Genomic DNA, 16,379 nt, shown 5'->3' with positions numbered 1-16,379 from the left:
TAGACTTATGGAGTGAATCAGGAACAGCCCTGGTAATAGAAGCCAGGCTTCCTGACTCTCTCTGAGGTTTCTGGAAGCTTGGCCCATGATGCAAGGGTTTGGGGAAAGGAGGCATAATGGTAAAACAAAGAAGGCTGGTGCTAGTTCTTTCCTCCTCATTCCAAACTCTAAAATGACTTCTATCCAATACACCATTTTACTTTAAAACAAACACCTAAGGTCTTCAGATACTGAAATTTGCTTTGTAAACAAACTCATGAAGCACACATTAAGCCTAGTCCTCACCTTGTCTGCTTGCAGTTAGCTGAAGTGTTGTGTCCTGAAGGGGGGTAACTGTGAGACCTTGGAATCAGAGCAAATAGACCAGAAGGTGGCCTTGATGGCCAGTACTTGGCATTCTAAATGCCTGAAGAATGCTTGTTGGATTGGACTGGATGGATCAAATGGAAGCAACCGGAAAATCCAGAAAGGGAAGATGACTTCCCTAGGGCAACCTGATGGGTTGGGAAATTCAACAAACATTGGCAGAATGTATTAGGTGCCACACAAAATTTATTAATAATAATAGCACTTATAAAACACTTTACAAGTATCTCATTTTGTCCTCACAATTACCGTGCGAGGTAAGGTGCCTTTAATATCACTCTGGTTTTACAGATGGGGATACTGAAGTAGACAGAGGTGAAGGGACTCACCCAGGGTCACTGAATAAAGGTGTGTCTGAATTTGAACTCAGGTCTTTCTGACTCCAGGCCCATTGTTCTATACACTGTGCCACCTAACTTTAGATAAGACCTGTCCTTGACACTTTGGTGCTTAGGGTTGAGTAAGCTGAATTTTCTTCTGTTTCTTCTGTCTATCCTACCACCTACCCAGGTCAGGCCAAGGTAGAAGATCATAGATTTAGTGGAAGGGCTTTTTGGGGACATCTAGGTCAACTCCTTTATCTTAAGGATAAGGAAACTGAGACCAAGAGAAATAAATTAACTTCAAAGCAGACAGGTAGATTAAAAAACAACACTCTTTTTCTAGGTCAGAAGGGCAAAGGTCTCATGATGGGGTTAAGTGACTTGTTCAGGGTCATCCAGCTAGGGAATATCTGAGGCCAAAATTGAACCCAGGTCCTCCTGACTTTAGGTCAGGTACTCTATCCATTGTGCTAACTAGCTGCCTCACATGCAGATAGAATTTGAATCCAGGTTTTCTGACTCCAAATTCACAGATTTTTCCACTACTCAGACCTCAACTTGAGGACTCTCCTTGGTACCCTATGTGGTGTTCAGGAAATATCTCTGGGGTTAAACTAAATTAGTTGGAGTTGCCTAGGATGATTTCTTATGGTCATCATCAGCTCTGAAATTCTATGATCCCAGTTGCTTAAGCCCCCTCCCCCCTCCCAACCATAATGTGAGTTAATCTTCCTCAAAGATGGTATTTAGATTGAGGTGATTGACAGGACCAGCCACCTAATTCTTGGGCCTGCAAATGAGTTGTTTGTCTGGTCAGGGAGGGGACTTAGAGTTATTGCTATTCATTAGTCAAGGACTAGCAACTCCGGGAGGAAAAACTGGGGAACCGCGAAGGTCCCAACTACCAAAGTTTTCCTACACTAACCCATCCCACCTTTAGCCTCTAGGAGAGTGTTAACGTCTTAGAAAGGTGTGCGGGTGCGTTGGGGGAGGGGCAGTCAAGGTACACCTGTAATGATATCTTTTTGGGCTTGCGGGGAGGGGTGGTACCCCAACTCAGTAAGAAAAGAGAATAAAGCCCCATTAGTCTTTAAGTCAGGGGTTCAAATTCTGCCTTTCCTATACAACTATTACTTTGGTAAAGTTAACAACCTTCCCGGAGTCTCAGTTTTCTTTTGTGTCAAATGAAGTGGTAGGATTAGAATGTTTCCGTAGCCTCTTCCGGCCCTAGAACTAAGTTTCTATGGAGCTGATAATGTATACATTATAACCAGCGTAAGTATCCCAGTGTGGGGAAGGGGGACGGGGCTTGTACTTGATTGGTACCCTTCAGCTCCCATGACCTCAATTTTCAGGGCACCACTTCTACAAAGCTCCCAGGGATGGGAATTTTAAGGGTGGGGTGGGGGTGGGGAGGAGGGTAGGGGAAATTCTACACTCCAGACTCTTAGACTCAACTTTCAATCTGTCACCAGAAGGGGTTAATCCCCACCCACTCCGGGCCCCGGGGTCCGCCTTTAGTCCCGCCCCCTCTCCCGGGCCCTGGCGGGTTTGCCCCGGAGGGGGGCAGCAAGGAGGCGGCCCCAGCTGGAGTCTAGGACTGGACTGAGCTCCTTTGCACCTTGGCCGAAGTGTCTGACCCAATCGGAGCTGTGGAGCCTGCGGGAGCGCCGCTGATTCCCGACTTGGGCCATCCCCACCTCCTTGTCCCGTGCCTGGAGCCCCGGGGGCCCCTTCCCCCCTCCTGTGCAGGAGCTGGTAAGTCCCGCCCCCAGCACCAAACTTTTCTGTTCCGAGCTTTCAGGTCCGGACAATGTATTTGAACTTGGAGGTGGGAGTGAGTGGATAAGTAGGTGGAAGAGGGAGAAGAGGGAGAAAAACTCACTGCTTGCACGTCTAGGAGTCCCGAGTTTCCCCCTTTACACCCCCGTTCCGGCCCCCAGACTGCCCCAGAGCCTGCAGACCCCACTCCCTGGGATCTCTTGCAGTCAGTGCTGGGTAGCCCCCTGCCATCCTGACTTCCAGCTCCGAGAATCCGAGACTCCGAGACTCCAGCTACTTCCACGTCCCAACCCCCGGCTATGGGTCCCTGTGGACCCCATCACCTTGGGGTCCTGGTCTCACCCCACACCTCAGAGCGCCAAGTCTAGCTTCCTTCCACTGTCCGTCCCCGAAGGGACGCCCGGATGCCCCGGCCTAGTCTTGTTGCCTCTGAGCCTGTCCCGTCGGGGTTCGGGGAGCGCTGGGACTCCCAGCGCTTCTGTTTTCTCCCTCCCCCTCCGCTCCAGATGTGCCGCGGCGGCCGCCTCCAGCTGTGGGGGAGGGGGAGGAGGCCGCGGCCGTGGCGGTGGCCTGGCCGGAGTCGAACGGGCGGGGCTGGGAATGGGAGGGGGAGAGGACGGGAGAGGAGGCCGGACGGGGCGGGGCGGGGCGGGCGATGTTTGCGGCCGGCCCCGGGGTGGGGAGTTGCGCGCCGGTCCCTGGGCCTGGGCTCCGGCGCCTGCGATGTCTCAAGATGGCGGAGCTGGGCGAGTTAAAGGTACCGGACCCCCTGGACCCTCGGAGCCAGAGCCTCAGCGGCCCGAGAGGCGAGGAGGCAGGAGGGCGGGGGAGGAGCGGCGCGGCAGGGAGACGAGCGGCCGGGGAAAGCGAGCCTGAGGGCGGCAGGGGGAGATGCGGGCGCCGGGACACCTGGAGAGGATGGACTTTGGGGGCAGGGACGCAGAGGACAACGCCGGGGTCCTGAGTTCGTGGTTGCGGGGGCAGCGAGGCTCAAGAACCGGCGCTGGGGGCAGGGGCGGGGGCCTCCTGAGACAGGGATGGAGGGGCAGGGCCTGCGGGGGGACAGGGCCTCGGGGGCGGGACTGGGGGGGGGCAAAGTGCGGGCTAAGACCTCCGGTAGCCAGGGCACTGGGGAGCCAGGGCTGCCTGGGCAGGGATAGCACGACAGTGTAATAGACATCTACGCAACACTTTGAGGTTTTCGAAGCTCTGGACATACGTTATCTCATTCTACACTCACTACCACCCCGGGAGATCCGTACCATACATACGTACATCCATCCATCCATCCATCCATCCATCCATCCATCCATCCATCCATTGCTTTAGAGAGAAATATCCCTACTTAGAGGTGGGGATGGAGATGGGACTGTGGAGGGCTAAGGATGTGGAGATGGCACAGGGAGGTTGGGGGTGTGGGAGAGGACAGAGATGTAGGTTTGAGATGATGGAAGGGCAAAGATGTAAGGATGTGGTGGTGGGAGGGGGCAGAGAGGTAGGAATGGAACTGTAGAAGGGTAAAGGGATGTAGGAATGAGCCTGTCAGAGTCACAGGCATGGAAGAATGAGGCTGTGGAAAGGTACAGGGATGAGACAGACTGGGGGAGGGCACAGGGAGAGAATTGTGGGAGATGGAAGAGAGGTAGGGATGGGGCTCTAGGAGGACACCAGGATATAGGGAGATGGAGCTGTGGGCAGATGAGGGGCTTGTGTGAATGAGACTATGGAGGATACAAGGTATTAAGGATCGAAAGAGGACAGATGTCAGGATGCTAGTGTGCAGCTGTGGAGATGAGAGCTACAGGTGATAGAAAAAAGAAGAGGCTACATGTGGCAGTGACATAGGAAGGATCAATTTGAGGGGAAAGGGGAAATGGGCAGTCACATTCTTCACAGGCAGAGCTCAAGCCATTAGAAGGTAGATGACAAGGCATGCAGCAGAGAGACTGAAGTCGGGGATAAAGGATGAAGGATGAAGGGATCTAGTTATTCAGGAGGAGATGTAGCTGGCAGTCTATCTGTAATCATTCCGCTAGATTACTTGCCACTCCTCTGCAGAGAATGTAGCATGGGGAAAGGAAGGGGGAACATGAATTTATGTAGCACCTACTATGTGCGAACCATCTTCTAAATGCTTTACAAAAATATTTTATCCTTAAAAAAAATAAACCCTTTTGTCTTGGATCAATACTGATTATCGGTTTTAAGGCAGAAGAGCAGTAAGGGCTAAGCAGTGGGGGGTTAAGTGACCTGCTCAGGGCTATACAGTTAAAGAGTCTGAAGTCAGATTTGAACCTAGGAATTCCCATCTCTATGCCTGGCTCTCAATCCACAGAGCCACCAATCTTCCCCCTTATTCTGTTCTTTGATAATGTTTCCCAGGTTCTCAAGAGGCCATCCAATCTGTACCTTGCTTTCAGACATTCCCTTCCCTTCCTTTGGAGTGGAGCCATGGTTTGGGGCACATTTTAGGTCTTGTTATCCAAGAGCACTCCCTGTCAGACCAATGGCCCCAGGACCTGCCTGGTGGATTTGTTATTTCATTCTTCTTAGATGCTACTCCCCTCTCTCTGCTTTCCCTATCCATAAGCCTACTCCCTGGGGGAATCAGGTCAGAGCTTTACCATCTGGATCTCAGCAGGGGAGAGGAATCACTCCTTCCTTCAGGGATCAGCTCCAGCCCTCTCCCCTTTATTAAAGGAAGGTCCCAAATGATGTCCATTCATGGATTCTTGGGATATTCCTGGCACAATTCCAGTGTTCTGTGGTTTCCTTCGTACTATGCCCTGGGCCTTAGTTTCCCTTCCCCCAAAATGGGGAGATCTAGATGTGCTGGGGGTGAAGGTGAAAAGGGATTTGAAGGGTATTGAACCCTCCCTTAGAAACCTTGGCCCCAAGGCTTACATGGAATGAGGCATAAGTGGGGGCTGGGAATTACATGCAGATCCTCCAGCCACCTGGTCCTAGGCTCTGTGTTCCTCTCCCCCTAGGATCTTGTCCTACTCTTCTTCCTCTCTTGCTTTTTCTTAAGCCTTTAACTTATCTCTCAGAAAGCTGGGGTGGGCCTGGGAGTCTAAAAATAAGTAGGAGGAGAGAAAGCAACTTCCAGGGGAGGGTTGGAAGCCTTGTGGTGGGGGGGAAAGGAGGGAGGTGGCTCTTCTTCTTCCCTCCTCCATCTTTACTGGCTTTTCCAGGCCTATTGTTAGCTACCAAAGGGAGAGAGGTATGTCTGGGTCTCTGGTTGGGAGAAGTTGGGGGGAGGGAAGACACTGAACTGGGGCTTGTTGAAACAAGACTAGGAAGGACACCTGGAAGTGGAACTCCGTTTACTTTGTGGGTGAGGGAGGAGGGAGAAGTAAGTCCTCTGGAGGGGTCCTCTTTGATGGGCATCTGCTTCTGCCTAGTGATGGTATAGGTATCCGCCAGCTCTTCAGGGGTGGAGCGGGTGGCCCCTCTTATCTGGGAGACTTGGCCGGGTCCTCCCTCCCATCTTAACGCTGTCACTGTCTTTCCTCCAGCACATGGTGATGAGTTTCCGGGTGTCCGAGCTCCAGGTGCTTCTGGGCTTTGCCGGCAGGAACAAGAGTGGGAGAAAGCACGAGCTGTTGACCAAGGCCCTACAGCTTCTCAAGTCTGGCTGCGGCCCCAGTGTCCAGATGAAGATCAAAGAACTCTACCGCAGGCGTTTCCCCAGAAAGGCCCTTGTCCCTTCTGAGCTGTCGCTGCTTTCTTTGCCCCCAGGAGCTCCCCCGATTGTCCCTCCTGGCCCACTGACTCCTGCCCCCTCCACCCTCTTGCCTTCAGGACCCCTCTTGGGGGGGCCTAAACGGGAGGCTGATGTACACCCTTCTCTGCCCCAGCCGGTCCACCCTGATGTCACGATGAGGCCACTGCCCTTCTATGATGTATATGGGGAACTTATCCGACCCACCACCCTTGGTATGAGTCCATTCTATGTTCCCATCTGGTATGAGCATGCCCCATCCTCTTTCCCACTTCTCCATTCACACTCCCATCCTAAATAAGTGGCTCCCCTAGTGTCAGGGCAGCTAGGTGGCTCAGTGGATAGAGTGCTGGGCCTGGAGTCAGGAAGACCTGAATTCAAATCCAGCCTCAGACATATACTGACTGTGTGACCCTGGGCAAGTCACTTCCTCTGATTTGAAGGAAATGACAGAGCACACTGGTATCTTTGCCAAGAAAACAGTATTGGCTGCAGTGGCCCACAGGGTGAACAACCACCATCACCTGCTGCCCCAAATAGGATGCTGAGCTGAGCTCTCAGACAGGAGGTTTGCTGCCTTGGCTGGGGTACCCATTGTTCGTGGCTGTCCTTTAGCCTCCTCAGTAACTACATCTCTCCTCTGTGTACCTAGCATCCACCAACAGCCAGAGGTTTGAGGAGGCTCATTTCACCTTTGCACTGACACCACAGCAGGTGCAGCAGATCCTCTCATCCAGGTACCTCTGTCCCTCCATCGTTCCTGTCCCTGGTTGTCAGTGGTGACCTTTGGTCCTCATCCCATGACTCTAGCCCTGCTCTGCCCTCCTGTCTCATGTGGCCTTAGTCCATTCATCTTCCCATCTGCCACTTCTTTCTCTGTATCCATCCCTCTGGCATCCTTCATCCCTCCTCCCTTTCCCCAGACTGTTTCTCTCCCGTGCCCTACATGCTAGAATCTCTTCTACCCTCTTTCTCTTTTAGGGATGTCCTGCCTGGTGCCAAGTGTGATTATACAGTACAGGTCCAACTGAGGTAAGAGCTCCCAGAAGTCTTCTCCTCCTCATCTCTCTTCACTGTGGGTCCTGGGTCCGTGCCCCTCTGGGTGGGGGCTTCCCTTGGACCAACATGGCCTCAAGGCACCTCTGTACCCTGGAGGGTTGAAAATTGCATCTGTATTCAGGTCCCTTAGGGGCATTTCCTGTTTGTTACCAGACACACACAACTAGACTTACCTTAACAAAATAAATATCCATGTGCTCTAGAGGGCCATATTTTCTGACATTAAAAATATATTCACAGAAGCAGCTGGGTGGCTCAGCCGATGGAGAGCCAGGCCCAGAGAAGGAAGGTTCGAGGTTCAAACTTAGCCGCAGACACCTTCTAACTGTGTGACCCTGGGCAAGTCACTTAACCCCCATTGCCCAGACCTTACCACTTCTGCCTTGGAATCAATACACAGTATTGATTCTAAGACAGAAGGTAAGGGTTTAATATATATTTATATCTCAAGATATTTCCTACTTGTGTGACCCTGTACAAGTCACTTAACCCCTCTTCTAGCCCTAGGTAAGGGTTTAAATAGGTCTATATATTTATTCAGAAAAGTGTTATTTAAAAAAACAGCCCCCACTATATTATCCTGTTGCCAGACCTCAGACAGTTGCTTGCCCTTCAACCAGGCTTTTATTTAGGAGACTTTTATTCTCTGTCTAGGGCCAATAATTCTTTTCTTTGGGATAAGGGATGGAGGAGTTTTTTCCCTTGAACCTTGGAAGGAAGAAATAAGAGTTTTATCCCTGGGTTTGGCCCTTCATTTGTTCCTCTCTGCCTGCAGACTCCTGGCCTCAGGAGCCAGCCCTCTAGATGGTGACTCCCTGTCCCTTCTGTCCCTCTCCCTCCCCACATCTTTCATTAGGTTCTGTCTCTGTGAGACCAGCTGCCCCCAGGAAGATTATTTTCCTCCCAACCTCTTTGTCAAAGTTAATGGGAAACTGTGTCCCCTGCCGGTAAGTGTCTCCCCTCTTTCCCCCCCCCCCCAACTTGTGGTAAGACTTGGTGGGTCTTACCATCTTCCCTCTAAATGGGGATACTCCTCTCTAAAAGTGTCTGTGCCTAGGTTGTTGCGAACTTTACAGGGTATAGCATTGAACCTCTGATAGACGCTGGGGCTACTTCTGTCCTGACTACCCTCCCCACCTTTCTCTTTAGGGTTATCTTCCCCCAACCAAGAATGGGGCTGAACCAAAAAGGCCCAGCCGACCCATCAACATCACATCCTTAGTTCGACTTTCAGCCACGGTTCCCAATACTATTGTGGTCAATTGGTCATCTGAGTTTGGACGTGTGAGTTGCATGCCTGGGGCAGGAGAGGGCCTGGGGAGGGCAAGAAGTGGGGCGGGGGTTTCTGAGGTTTGCTTTTCAGGGAGAGGCTAGACCTCCATTGGATTGGTTCAAATAACCAGCTTTGCTTTGGGAGTACCATGACAACAGGAAAACAGATACTGATATTCTCCCCAGAATTACTCACTGTCAGTGTACCTAGTGAGGCAGCTGACCTCCGTGACGCTCCTGCAAAAACTGAGAGCAAAGGGCATCCGGAATCCGGATCACTCTCGGGCACTGAGTGAGTTATCACCAAATAAATCCTCCCTGCTCTCCTCTCACTGATTCCAGCCCTTACACTCCCCTCCAGCCAAAACCTTCCTAATGCCAGCCTGTTCCTGGGGCATCCCCTGATCTCAGTCCTGTCTCATGAGGCATGTGCCCTGCGCACCTCTTTGGGCTCTTCCCTGGTTATTTGGGGCTCATGGCTTCCACTTTGGTCTCATTTCAGTTAAGGAGAAACTGACAGCTGACCCTGACAGTGAAGTGGCCACCACAAGTCTTCGTGTGTCACTGATGTGCCCGGTGGGTACTGGGAAAGGAGAGATGTTAGAGATAGAATGTAGGTGGGAAGTCTGAGTCTTCTTGGGGTTCCTATCTATCAATGGAAAGTCTCTAAGAAAGGGGAAAGCTGGTTAGCACAAATGTGACGAGAATTCGTGATTTTTTCTCAGCTAGGGAAGATGCGTTTGGCCGTCCCGTGCCGGGCCCTCACCTGTGCCCACCTACAGAGCTTCGATGCTGCCCTCTACCTGCAGATGAATGAGAAGAAGCCAACGTGGACTTGCCCTGTGTGTGACAAGAAGGCTCCCTATGAATCTCTTGTCATAGATGGGTATGGCCACCTCTGCTCCCACTTGTCTAGGGTACCCAGACAAACCTTCTTTCCCTTGACATGGGCAGCAAGAATACCCCTCAGGAGAGTCTGGGCACTGCTGGGTATGGAGACTCCCACCTAGCCAGACTCACCCTGAAGGATTCACATTTTTGTCCCTCTTTCTAGGCCCCCCCCCCCCCCCGTAGTTTCTGTTGCTCCTGAATTCCTGCTTCTCTCACAACTGTATCTTCCCCATCTTCTCATGACTCTTCGTGACCTCCTTCCTTCTCTCAGATTATTTATGGAGATTCTGAATTCCTGCACTGACTGTGATGAGATCCAGTTCATGGAAGATGGATCCTGGTGTCCAATGAGGCCCAAAAAGGAGACACCAGAGGTTTGCCCTACATCAGGCTATGGGTTAGATGGTGAGTAACAGATGTGACTCTGTGTCCATTCTAGAGTCAGATGGCATCTGACCATTTCTCTCTTCAGTTATGGACTAGAGATGTCCAACCTGAGATAAACGTCCTTCCAATATCTCCAGGTCCCTCCTTTGGCCCTGGTCCTGAGGGCAAGCCTCCTGAGTCCAAGAAGAAGATCGAGGTCATCGACTTAACCCTTGACAGCTCTTCAGATGAAGAAGACCTGCCCCCTCCCAAGAAGCACTGTCCTGTCACCTCCGCCACCATCCCTGCCCCACCTGGAGGCAAAGGGTATGAAATCATGGGTTGAGACATTAGTTGGGGGAGAGGCTAGGGATCAGAGCAAGATCATTGAAGACATGTGGGGTGGGAGGCAGTGGGGGAGGCCAAGACATTGCCTCTTGAAGATATACCCACTTTCCTGCGTAGTGGCACGGGGTTGGGACAGGCACAGAGGCTGGGCTGATTTGGGACATGGGGCAAAGGATGGGTGGGCTTATGGAGACTTCCTAGGGGGTAACTGTAGCTTGTTTTCCCAGTTTCCTCTCTCCTTACAGAGTACTGGCTACCAATCACCAGCCCTCATCTGTACTCCGAAGCCCAGCTATTGGTACCCTGGGTAGTGACTTCTTGTCTAGCCTCCCTCTTCCTGAATATCCACCAGCCTTTTCTTTGGGGGCTGATCTCCAGGGTATGACCTACACCCAAATAGGGCCCCTTTATAAAAATACCATTTGTTTCTTTTTTGCTCAGAGATTAGGTAATGATGTCTGAATCTCCTGCTCCCCAAATATCAATAACTCTTGAGGGAATGCCCACCTGTGGGAAAGTGTGGGTAGCAGATGCAGAATGATTTTGAATTCTCTTTTTCCCTGCTTCCTCCTAGGTTTGGACTTATTTACTTTCTTTCAGAATGAAAGTCAGGTAAGAATCCCTTTCTCCCTCTACTAAAGTCTCCAATTTCTATAGCTTTTCCTTTACACCCTTTTCCTAACTCTTACCAAGGGATCTGTCCTGGGTGCCAAGAGCCCACCTTCCACCCCTTTTTCCCACATGGGATGACAGTGAGGCGATGGGCAGGTAGCTTGTTTTCTTTTGGGGCTCTAAGGAACAGAATAATCATTTTCGAGCTTGAAGAGATTATCAGTTTCTAGGTGAGGAAACGGAGGTATCCCAATCCACTTGGTCCCAGAATGATTCTACCCACTCTCTTCCCTCTGCCCCAACAGATACCAGGCCCTGCCCTCCTCAGGCCCAGACATTCCATTTGTTTTAAACACCCACAACATTGGAGGGGGATGAGGATAGTGGAATTTCTCTGGCTGGGGATAAGGGAGGAGATGAAGCTGTTGAGGGGAGAGGCTCTCATGTCCAAGGAGTGCAGGTCTTTGAGAAAAAAAGCCTCAAGTGGATTAGTCAGATGTGAAAGAGTGTGTGGGAGTGTCTGAGGGGGTAGGAAATGGGGGTGGTGGGGGAAGAGTGAAGTCTTAAATATTTTCTCCCCTAATTCCCCCTCAGCACTACAGTCCCTCGGTCATCACCTCAATAGATGAACAGGATACCCTTGGCCATTTCTTCCAGTACCGGGGCACCCCTTCCCACTTCCTGGGTCCGCTGGCCCCAGTGTTGGGGAGCTCTCACAGAGGCTCCCCTCCAGCACCCCCTTCTGGCCGAGTCAGCAGCATCGTGGCCCCTGGGGGAACCCTGAGGGATGGACATGGGGGACCCCTCCCTCCAGGTTCTTCCCTGACTGGCTGTCGGCCAGACATTATCTCCCTGGACTGAAACTCTAGGATTCTGGACCTCCTCACCCACCTCCAGCACTGAGTGGGGACAGCAGGGGAGCCCTGTCCCTCAGCCCCATCAACTCATCCCCTTGGGGCTCTAGCCAAAGGCTACAAAACAGACACTCATGGACTTGTCTCCTGGCTCCCTCTCTGCCTGGCAGGGCCAGCATCCAAAGGGTTAATATTTAACCTCTTTAAAAGGACATTTTGGATTTATTTTTGGAAATGCTCTTCATATGGAGGCATGTAAGCCAAGAAGGGAAGGGAGCTATAAGATCATGCCTAAGTTTTGAGCCTGGATGGTTTTCCATTCATTTCTTCCTTTCTCTACCACCCAGTGTGACTCCGAGCTAGTAGACCTGAAACAGCTGGGGTATGAGGGGCAGGGAGAGTGGGTAGATGGATGGACAGGAGATCTTGATCAGCCCCCCCCTTAGTACACCTGATATTTCTTCTATGTCCATTCATTCTCCTTCTATATATGGGACAGACAGACAGATGGAGAGATAAAGACACGGCCTGAAGTCTCTATTTTCAGTTGCAGCTTTTTGTACATAAATGAGAAAAACCAAAAAACTCCAAAGATGACCCCTACTCCTTTCCCAGTCTGACTGAGGATGAGATGAGGCGATCTCCCTCCTCTGCTTCTCTAAGGTTTGGGATGGGAGGGGAGGTAGGGTTTTGTCCTGTTGCCTGGTTCTCTATTTATATATATAAGTATATATTTAAGTTGACAACACTTCCCCAAGGCTTCCCTATCCTGGGGTCCGAGGTTCCAGTGGGACCCATAGTCTTCAGCTATGGCCACAGAACTCATTCTGCACCTTTGGGGGTGGACATTTAGTCCTCCCCCCCCCCCAATTCCCCTTTCCCTCTTTTATGACCTTTGTTTTAATTTAATTTCCTATTTCCAAAGTTGTAGCAATGTTCTCACCGACAATAAAGGTTGTGAATCCTATGTATGTCCATAGGGAAATGCAGAGTGGCTCCTCGACTTGGCTCTCTTGACTTCTGTATTTGAAAAGTGAAGCCTTCACTTCCTCCTTCACCTCCTCTGGTGGTTCTGAGGAGAGTTCGAATCCAGGGTTTCATTCTGATTCTGCCTTTGGCGCTATGTGGGGGGGATGCTCCAAGGGCCTAGAGTCAGGTGGACGGGACAGAAAGGACACTGAGACTTGCCACAGATGGCAGGAGGTAGTACAAATATCTCCTGTTTTATTAGAGGAAGAATGTAAGATGGAGCAGGAGATGTTGGAATCAAAAGCCTTAGGAGAATTTCTCCTAACAGTGACTGCCCTGCCCTCCGGCTGGAGCACTAAAACTCAAGTCTAGTCCTGTCTCATCTCTCTTCCCTTACCTCTATTTTTTTTACCCATATCTTCTGACCTAGAATGATCCCAAGTATTGCTTCTAAGGCTGAACAGTCCAGGCAGGTAATTGGGGTTAAGTGACTTGCCCAGGGTCGCACTATTAGGAAGTATCTGAGGCTAAATTGGAACCCAGGACCTTCAGGCCTGGCTCTCTAACCACTGAGCAGCTTCTTTCATAATGAAAAGGCATGCACAGCTGAAATTGGGCAGGAAGCTGAGATGGTGAATGGGCACCTGCCTCCAATTCTTACCTCTTCAGATGCTGCAGCCATAGGCCCAGGGCGAATTTGGTTCCGGTACTGACCCTCTCCTCGTGCTGCTTAGTAGCCAGAGTCTTCCGGAGCAGGGTGGATGTAGGCAGGTCCACGGTTCGGGCTGCGTCCCCCTGAAGCTCCACAGCCCTGGGCCAGAAAGGATGCAGCTCAGGCTCTGGGATGGCTGGGAGCCTGGTCCAGCCCTGGTGGGAGTGAGGTCTACTTACTGAATAAAGGGGGGCAGAGACTCGGAACCAGGGTCCGCTGTCTCTGGGGCCTCCTCCGAGGCTGCCACAGCAGCGGCCACGTTGGGCTTCAGCCAGGCATAGGCACTGACCTCCTCCTGGTTCGGACGGATCCGTTTCTGGGGGTCAGACACTTGCCCTGCAATCACGACTGCCTCAGAGACCTCTGTCACACGGCCTTTGTGGGGGCCTTTGGATCCGCTTCCCCCATCACCCCGCCCCCAGGTCCCTCCCCCCACTCCATCCTACCTGGAGCTGCTCCTCCGTTTCCTGGGATGCCACCAAAACGTAGAGAACGATGTGATGGTATCTGGGGAGGCCCTGGCTCAGCCGGGAGGGATAGGCAGACTAGGAGAGAGGGGAACCCAGCGGGTGATTCCCGGGGTCCCCCAAGGCTGCTCAGAAAAGTCTTGGCAGGAGGCGGGGAGCGGGGTGGCATGGAGCAGGCACACGCACTCCTCCCCTTGGGGGCAGGGCCGGTGCGGTCTTCCGGGGACTCTCACCTCCCACAGTCCTAGCAGGAAGCGGGAGTGCTGGCCTTCCGGCAGCTGCAGAGCGGTCTCCTCCCTCAGCTCCCGGAGTCCCCCGTCAAAAAGCTGGAGGGCAAAGAAAACCACCTTTGCATGGGGGGTGGGGCAACGCCAGGGCTTCCCCCCCTCAAGTGCAGCGGTGTCCATGGGGTGGGGGAGGGGCCGGGCGGAGCGGGAGGCGTTCGTTCACCCAATGGTTTGAGGCTTCCTTAACAGCAGTAGTTACCTCCTCATCCAGTTCCACGTGTCCACCTACAATAACAACGCGCTGCTGACTGCATGCCTTATTCTGGGGCCCCTTTACTCTTTTACTCCTCCCCTCTCCAGCCGACTACCGAGAAGCCCGGATCCCGGCCCGGGGCCCTGGGTTCTATCTCCAGACCCACCTAGGGCCTCCAATCTACTGAAATGAGGTTGGAAAGAATCGCCTGAGGGCCGGGGGGAGCTTTCCTAGCATTCCACCCGTCTCCCTGGGCTTGGAGGAAGGAAAAGTTGGGGGTGCGCGGTACCGGGGAGCTCACCTGGAGGGACCCAGAGATTGGGGGACGTGTGCAGCCTTGAGGCCCTCCGGGTCAAGAGCACGCTCTGGTCACTGGACTGTAGGACGACACTCACTCCAATGTCCACTTCGCGGTCCCGTGGCAGCGTCAGCCCCGAAGCTCCAGGGGGCTGATGTTCCAGGGCCGCGAAGGGGCAGAATGGGGGACGCTGGAGGGGAAGCCGGGGTCACAGAGCCGTGGCTGCTGGGGAACGGGACCCTTCCCAGGCTCTGGACTCTTCCTCATTCTGAGCTCTCGATTCCCGCTCCTGGGGCCCCCTCTGCCTCCCCCAGCTCCGGACCCCTCTCTTTCCTTCTCACCTCTCCTCCCTCCCCAACCTCGGCTTCGGACTCCGCCCTCTCCAGCGGCCTCCCCTCCACCTCCCAAAGTCCTCGGCTCCGGGGCCCTCCTCCTCTTCCCTCCCGAGAGCGGGACGGGGCGGGCGGACCTGCAAAGGGAGCTGTGTCGTGGCGCCTGGGAAGGGGCGCTCTGAGAGCAGTAGCCTCCCCGGCTCCAGACCACAGTGGACCCGCCAGGGCCCCGGGCCCGGCCCCAGGCCCAGGAGGTCACACACGCTCCGCGCGAAGTCCGCGGGCTCCGCCTGCCCAGAGAAGAGCAGGAACAGGCGAGCCCGTGCCATGGCGGGGGCGCTCTGGAAAACGGTTCACGCGACCCCCTGGTGGCCAGACCCAGTCCCGCACCTGGCGCGGAAGGGAGCTCTGAGGGGGGCGGTCCTGGGGCCTCTGCCCTCCCCGAGAACTGTCAGCCTCCGCCCCGGAGCCAGTGTCAGCCCAGCGTGCGCGCTGCGCTGGCAGTCCCTGCCCTCTGCTCCCTGCCGTGTGGGCCCCGGAACCACAGAGCGCCTAGGCGGCCGGCTGCCGAGGTCCTTTCGCTGGGCCTCCCACGGATTGGAACCCTGCCCATCCGTCCCGCTGTGGCCAAGGGTCGGTGGTCCTCAAAGGCCGTCCTCAGGCCTCCCGGCACTGGCAGCCAGGCTGGATCACCGCATCTCCGTGCTCTTGCACAGGCTGTCGTTACACTTGCGCAGAGTAAATGTACTCCATGGTTGGGCACTGCACTCCCAAGGGCTCTCCTTCCTCCCTATAAAGGGACGGGTAACTCCGCATATGCACACACCCTAGTGTGTTTTACACATGGAGTCTCCCCAATAAAAGGAAACCCCTAGAGGCCAAGGACGGCTTCGTTTTCCTATCTCCAGGACCTAGCAGGTGGTAGGAACTGAATTGCATTTTGATTGCTTAATAATGACTTGCATTTATATAATATTTAAAATCGGCAAAGCTCTATACATATTTCATTTTAACCCTATGAGATAGGTGTTTTATTAGACTGGCTTCCCGATTAGGAAACTAATTAGAGGGCACTCAACTCAGAAAACTAAAAAAGTCACTTAAAAAAAAGGAAAAAACCTTACCTGCCATCTTAGAATCAATATTGGGTTCCAAGACAGAAGAGCAGTTAGGGCTAGGCAATGTGGGTTACATGACTTGGCCGGAGTCACACAGTTGCAGTGTCTGAGGCCACATTTGAACCCAGGACCCTCATGTCTCTAGGCCTGGCTCTCAATTTACTGAGCCACCTAGCTGCCCCTGAAAGGTCACTTTTAGGAAATTGGACCTATGTACACATTTCTTTTTCTTTTCCCTTGAGTCTTGGAGGCAAGAATCTCAAGAAAAAGATGAGGAAGGAAAGCATTCTAAGGCACACTAAGATGAGATGGGATGCCATGAATCAAGAACAGCAACTGGGGCAGTTTACGAATATTGTGTGTGTAGGGGACGCCATGTAAATGTCATAGAAGGGATAGAGCCAGG

The 16,379-nt window shown here is 52.9% G+C and overlaps 2 protein-coding genes across 6 annotated transcripts; one reads left to right on the top strand and one right to left on the bottom strand.

Moving 5' to 3' along the window:
• Positions 1–3,094: 3,094 nt before the first annotated feature.
• PIAS3 (protein inhibitor of activated STAT 3) lies at positions 3,095–12,586 on the top strand. Of its 4 annotated transcripts, none has more exons than XM_056819310.1 (14): positions 3,095–3,228; positions 5,990–6,410; positions 6,848–6,932; positions 7,177–7,227; positions 8,111–8,201; positions 8,404–8,538; positions 8,713–8,818; positions 9,029–9,102; positions 9,252–9,412; positions 9,689–9,822; positions 9,942–10,110; positions 10,377–10,510; positions 10,706–10,743; positions 12,145–12,586. In XM_056819310.1, exons 1-14 carry the CDS (start codon positions 3,127–3,129, stop codon positions 12,166–12,168), a joined length of 1,725 nt encoding a protein of 574 aa, XP_056675288.1. In that variant the 5' UTR covers positions 3,095–3,126; the 3' UTR covers positions 12,169–12,586. The 4 variants fall into 4 exon arrangements, with proteins under 4 accessions (XP_056675288.1, XP_056675286.1, XP_056675287.1 ...); XM_056819308.1 differs by having other exon boundaries at positions 11,338–12,586; XM_056819309.1 differs by having other exon boundaries at positions 10,359–10,510.
• NUDT17 (nudix hydrolase 17) lies at positions 12,108–15,596 on the bottom strand. 2 transcript variants are annotated; one of them, XM_001368994.4, is made up of 8 exons: positions 14,993–15,596; positions 14,527–14,713; positions 14,232–14,257; positions 13,979–14,071; positions 13,725–13,823; positions 13,458–13,594; positions 13,228–13,377; positions 12,108–12,743 (listed from the first exon to the last, which is right to left on the bottom strand). In XM_001368994.4, the coding sequence occupies exons 1-8, from the start codon at positions 15,182–15,184 to the stop codon at positions 12,695–12,697; spliced, it is 933 nt and encodes a 310-aa protein (XP_001369031.3). In that variant the 5' UTR covers positions 15,185–15,596; the 3' UTR covers positions 12,108–12,694. The 2 variants fall into 2 exon arrangements, with proteins under 2 accessions (XP_001369031.3, XP_007485407.2); XM_007485345.3 differs by having other exon boundaries at positions 12,108–12,669; positions 14,993–15,566.
• Positions 15,597–16,379: the final 783 nt, after the last annotated feature.

This window comes from Monodelphis domestica, chromosome 2 (genome assembly GCF_027887165.1).
Source record: "Monodelphis domestica isolate mMonDom1 chromosome 2, mMonDom1.pri, whole genome shotgun sequence".
Classification (NCBI taxonomy): domain Eukaryota; kingdom Metazoa; phylum Chordata; class Mammalia; order Didelphimorphia; family Didelphidae; genus Monodelphis; species Monodelphis domestica.
The sequence above is the reverse complement of the archived record's forward strand: the minus strand, read 5'-3'. Positions and strand labels throughout refer to the sequence as shown.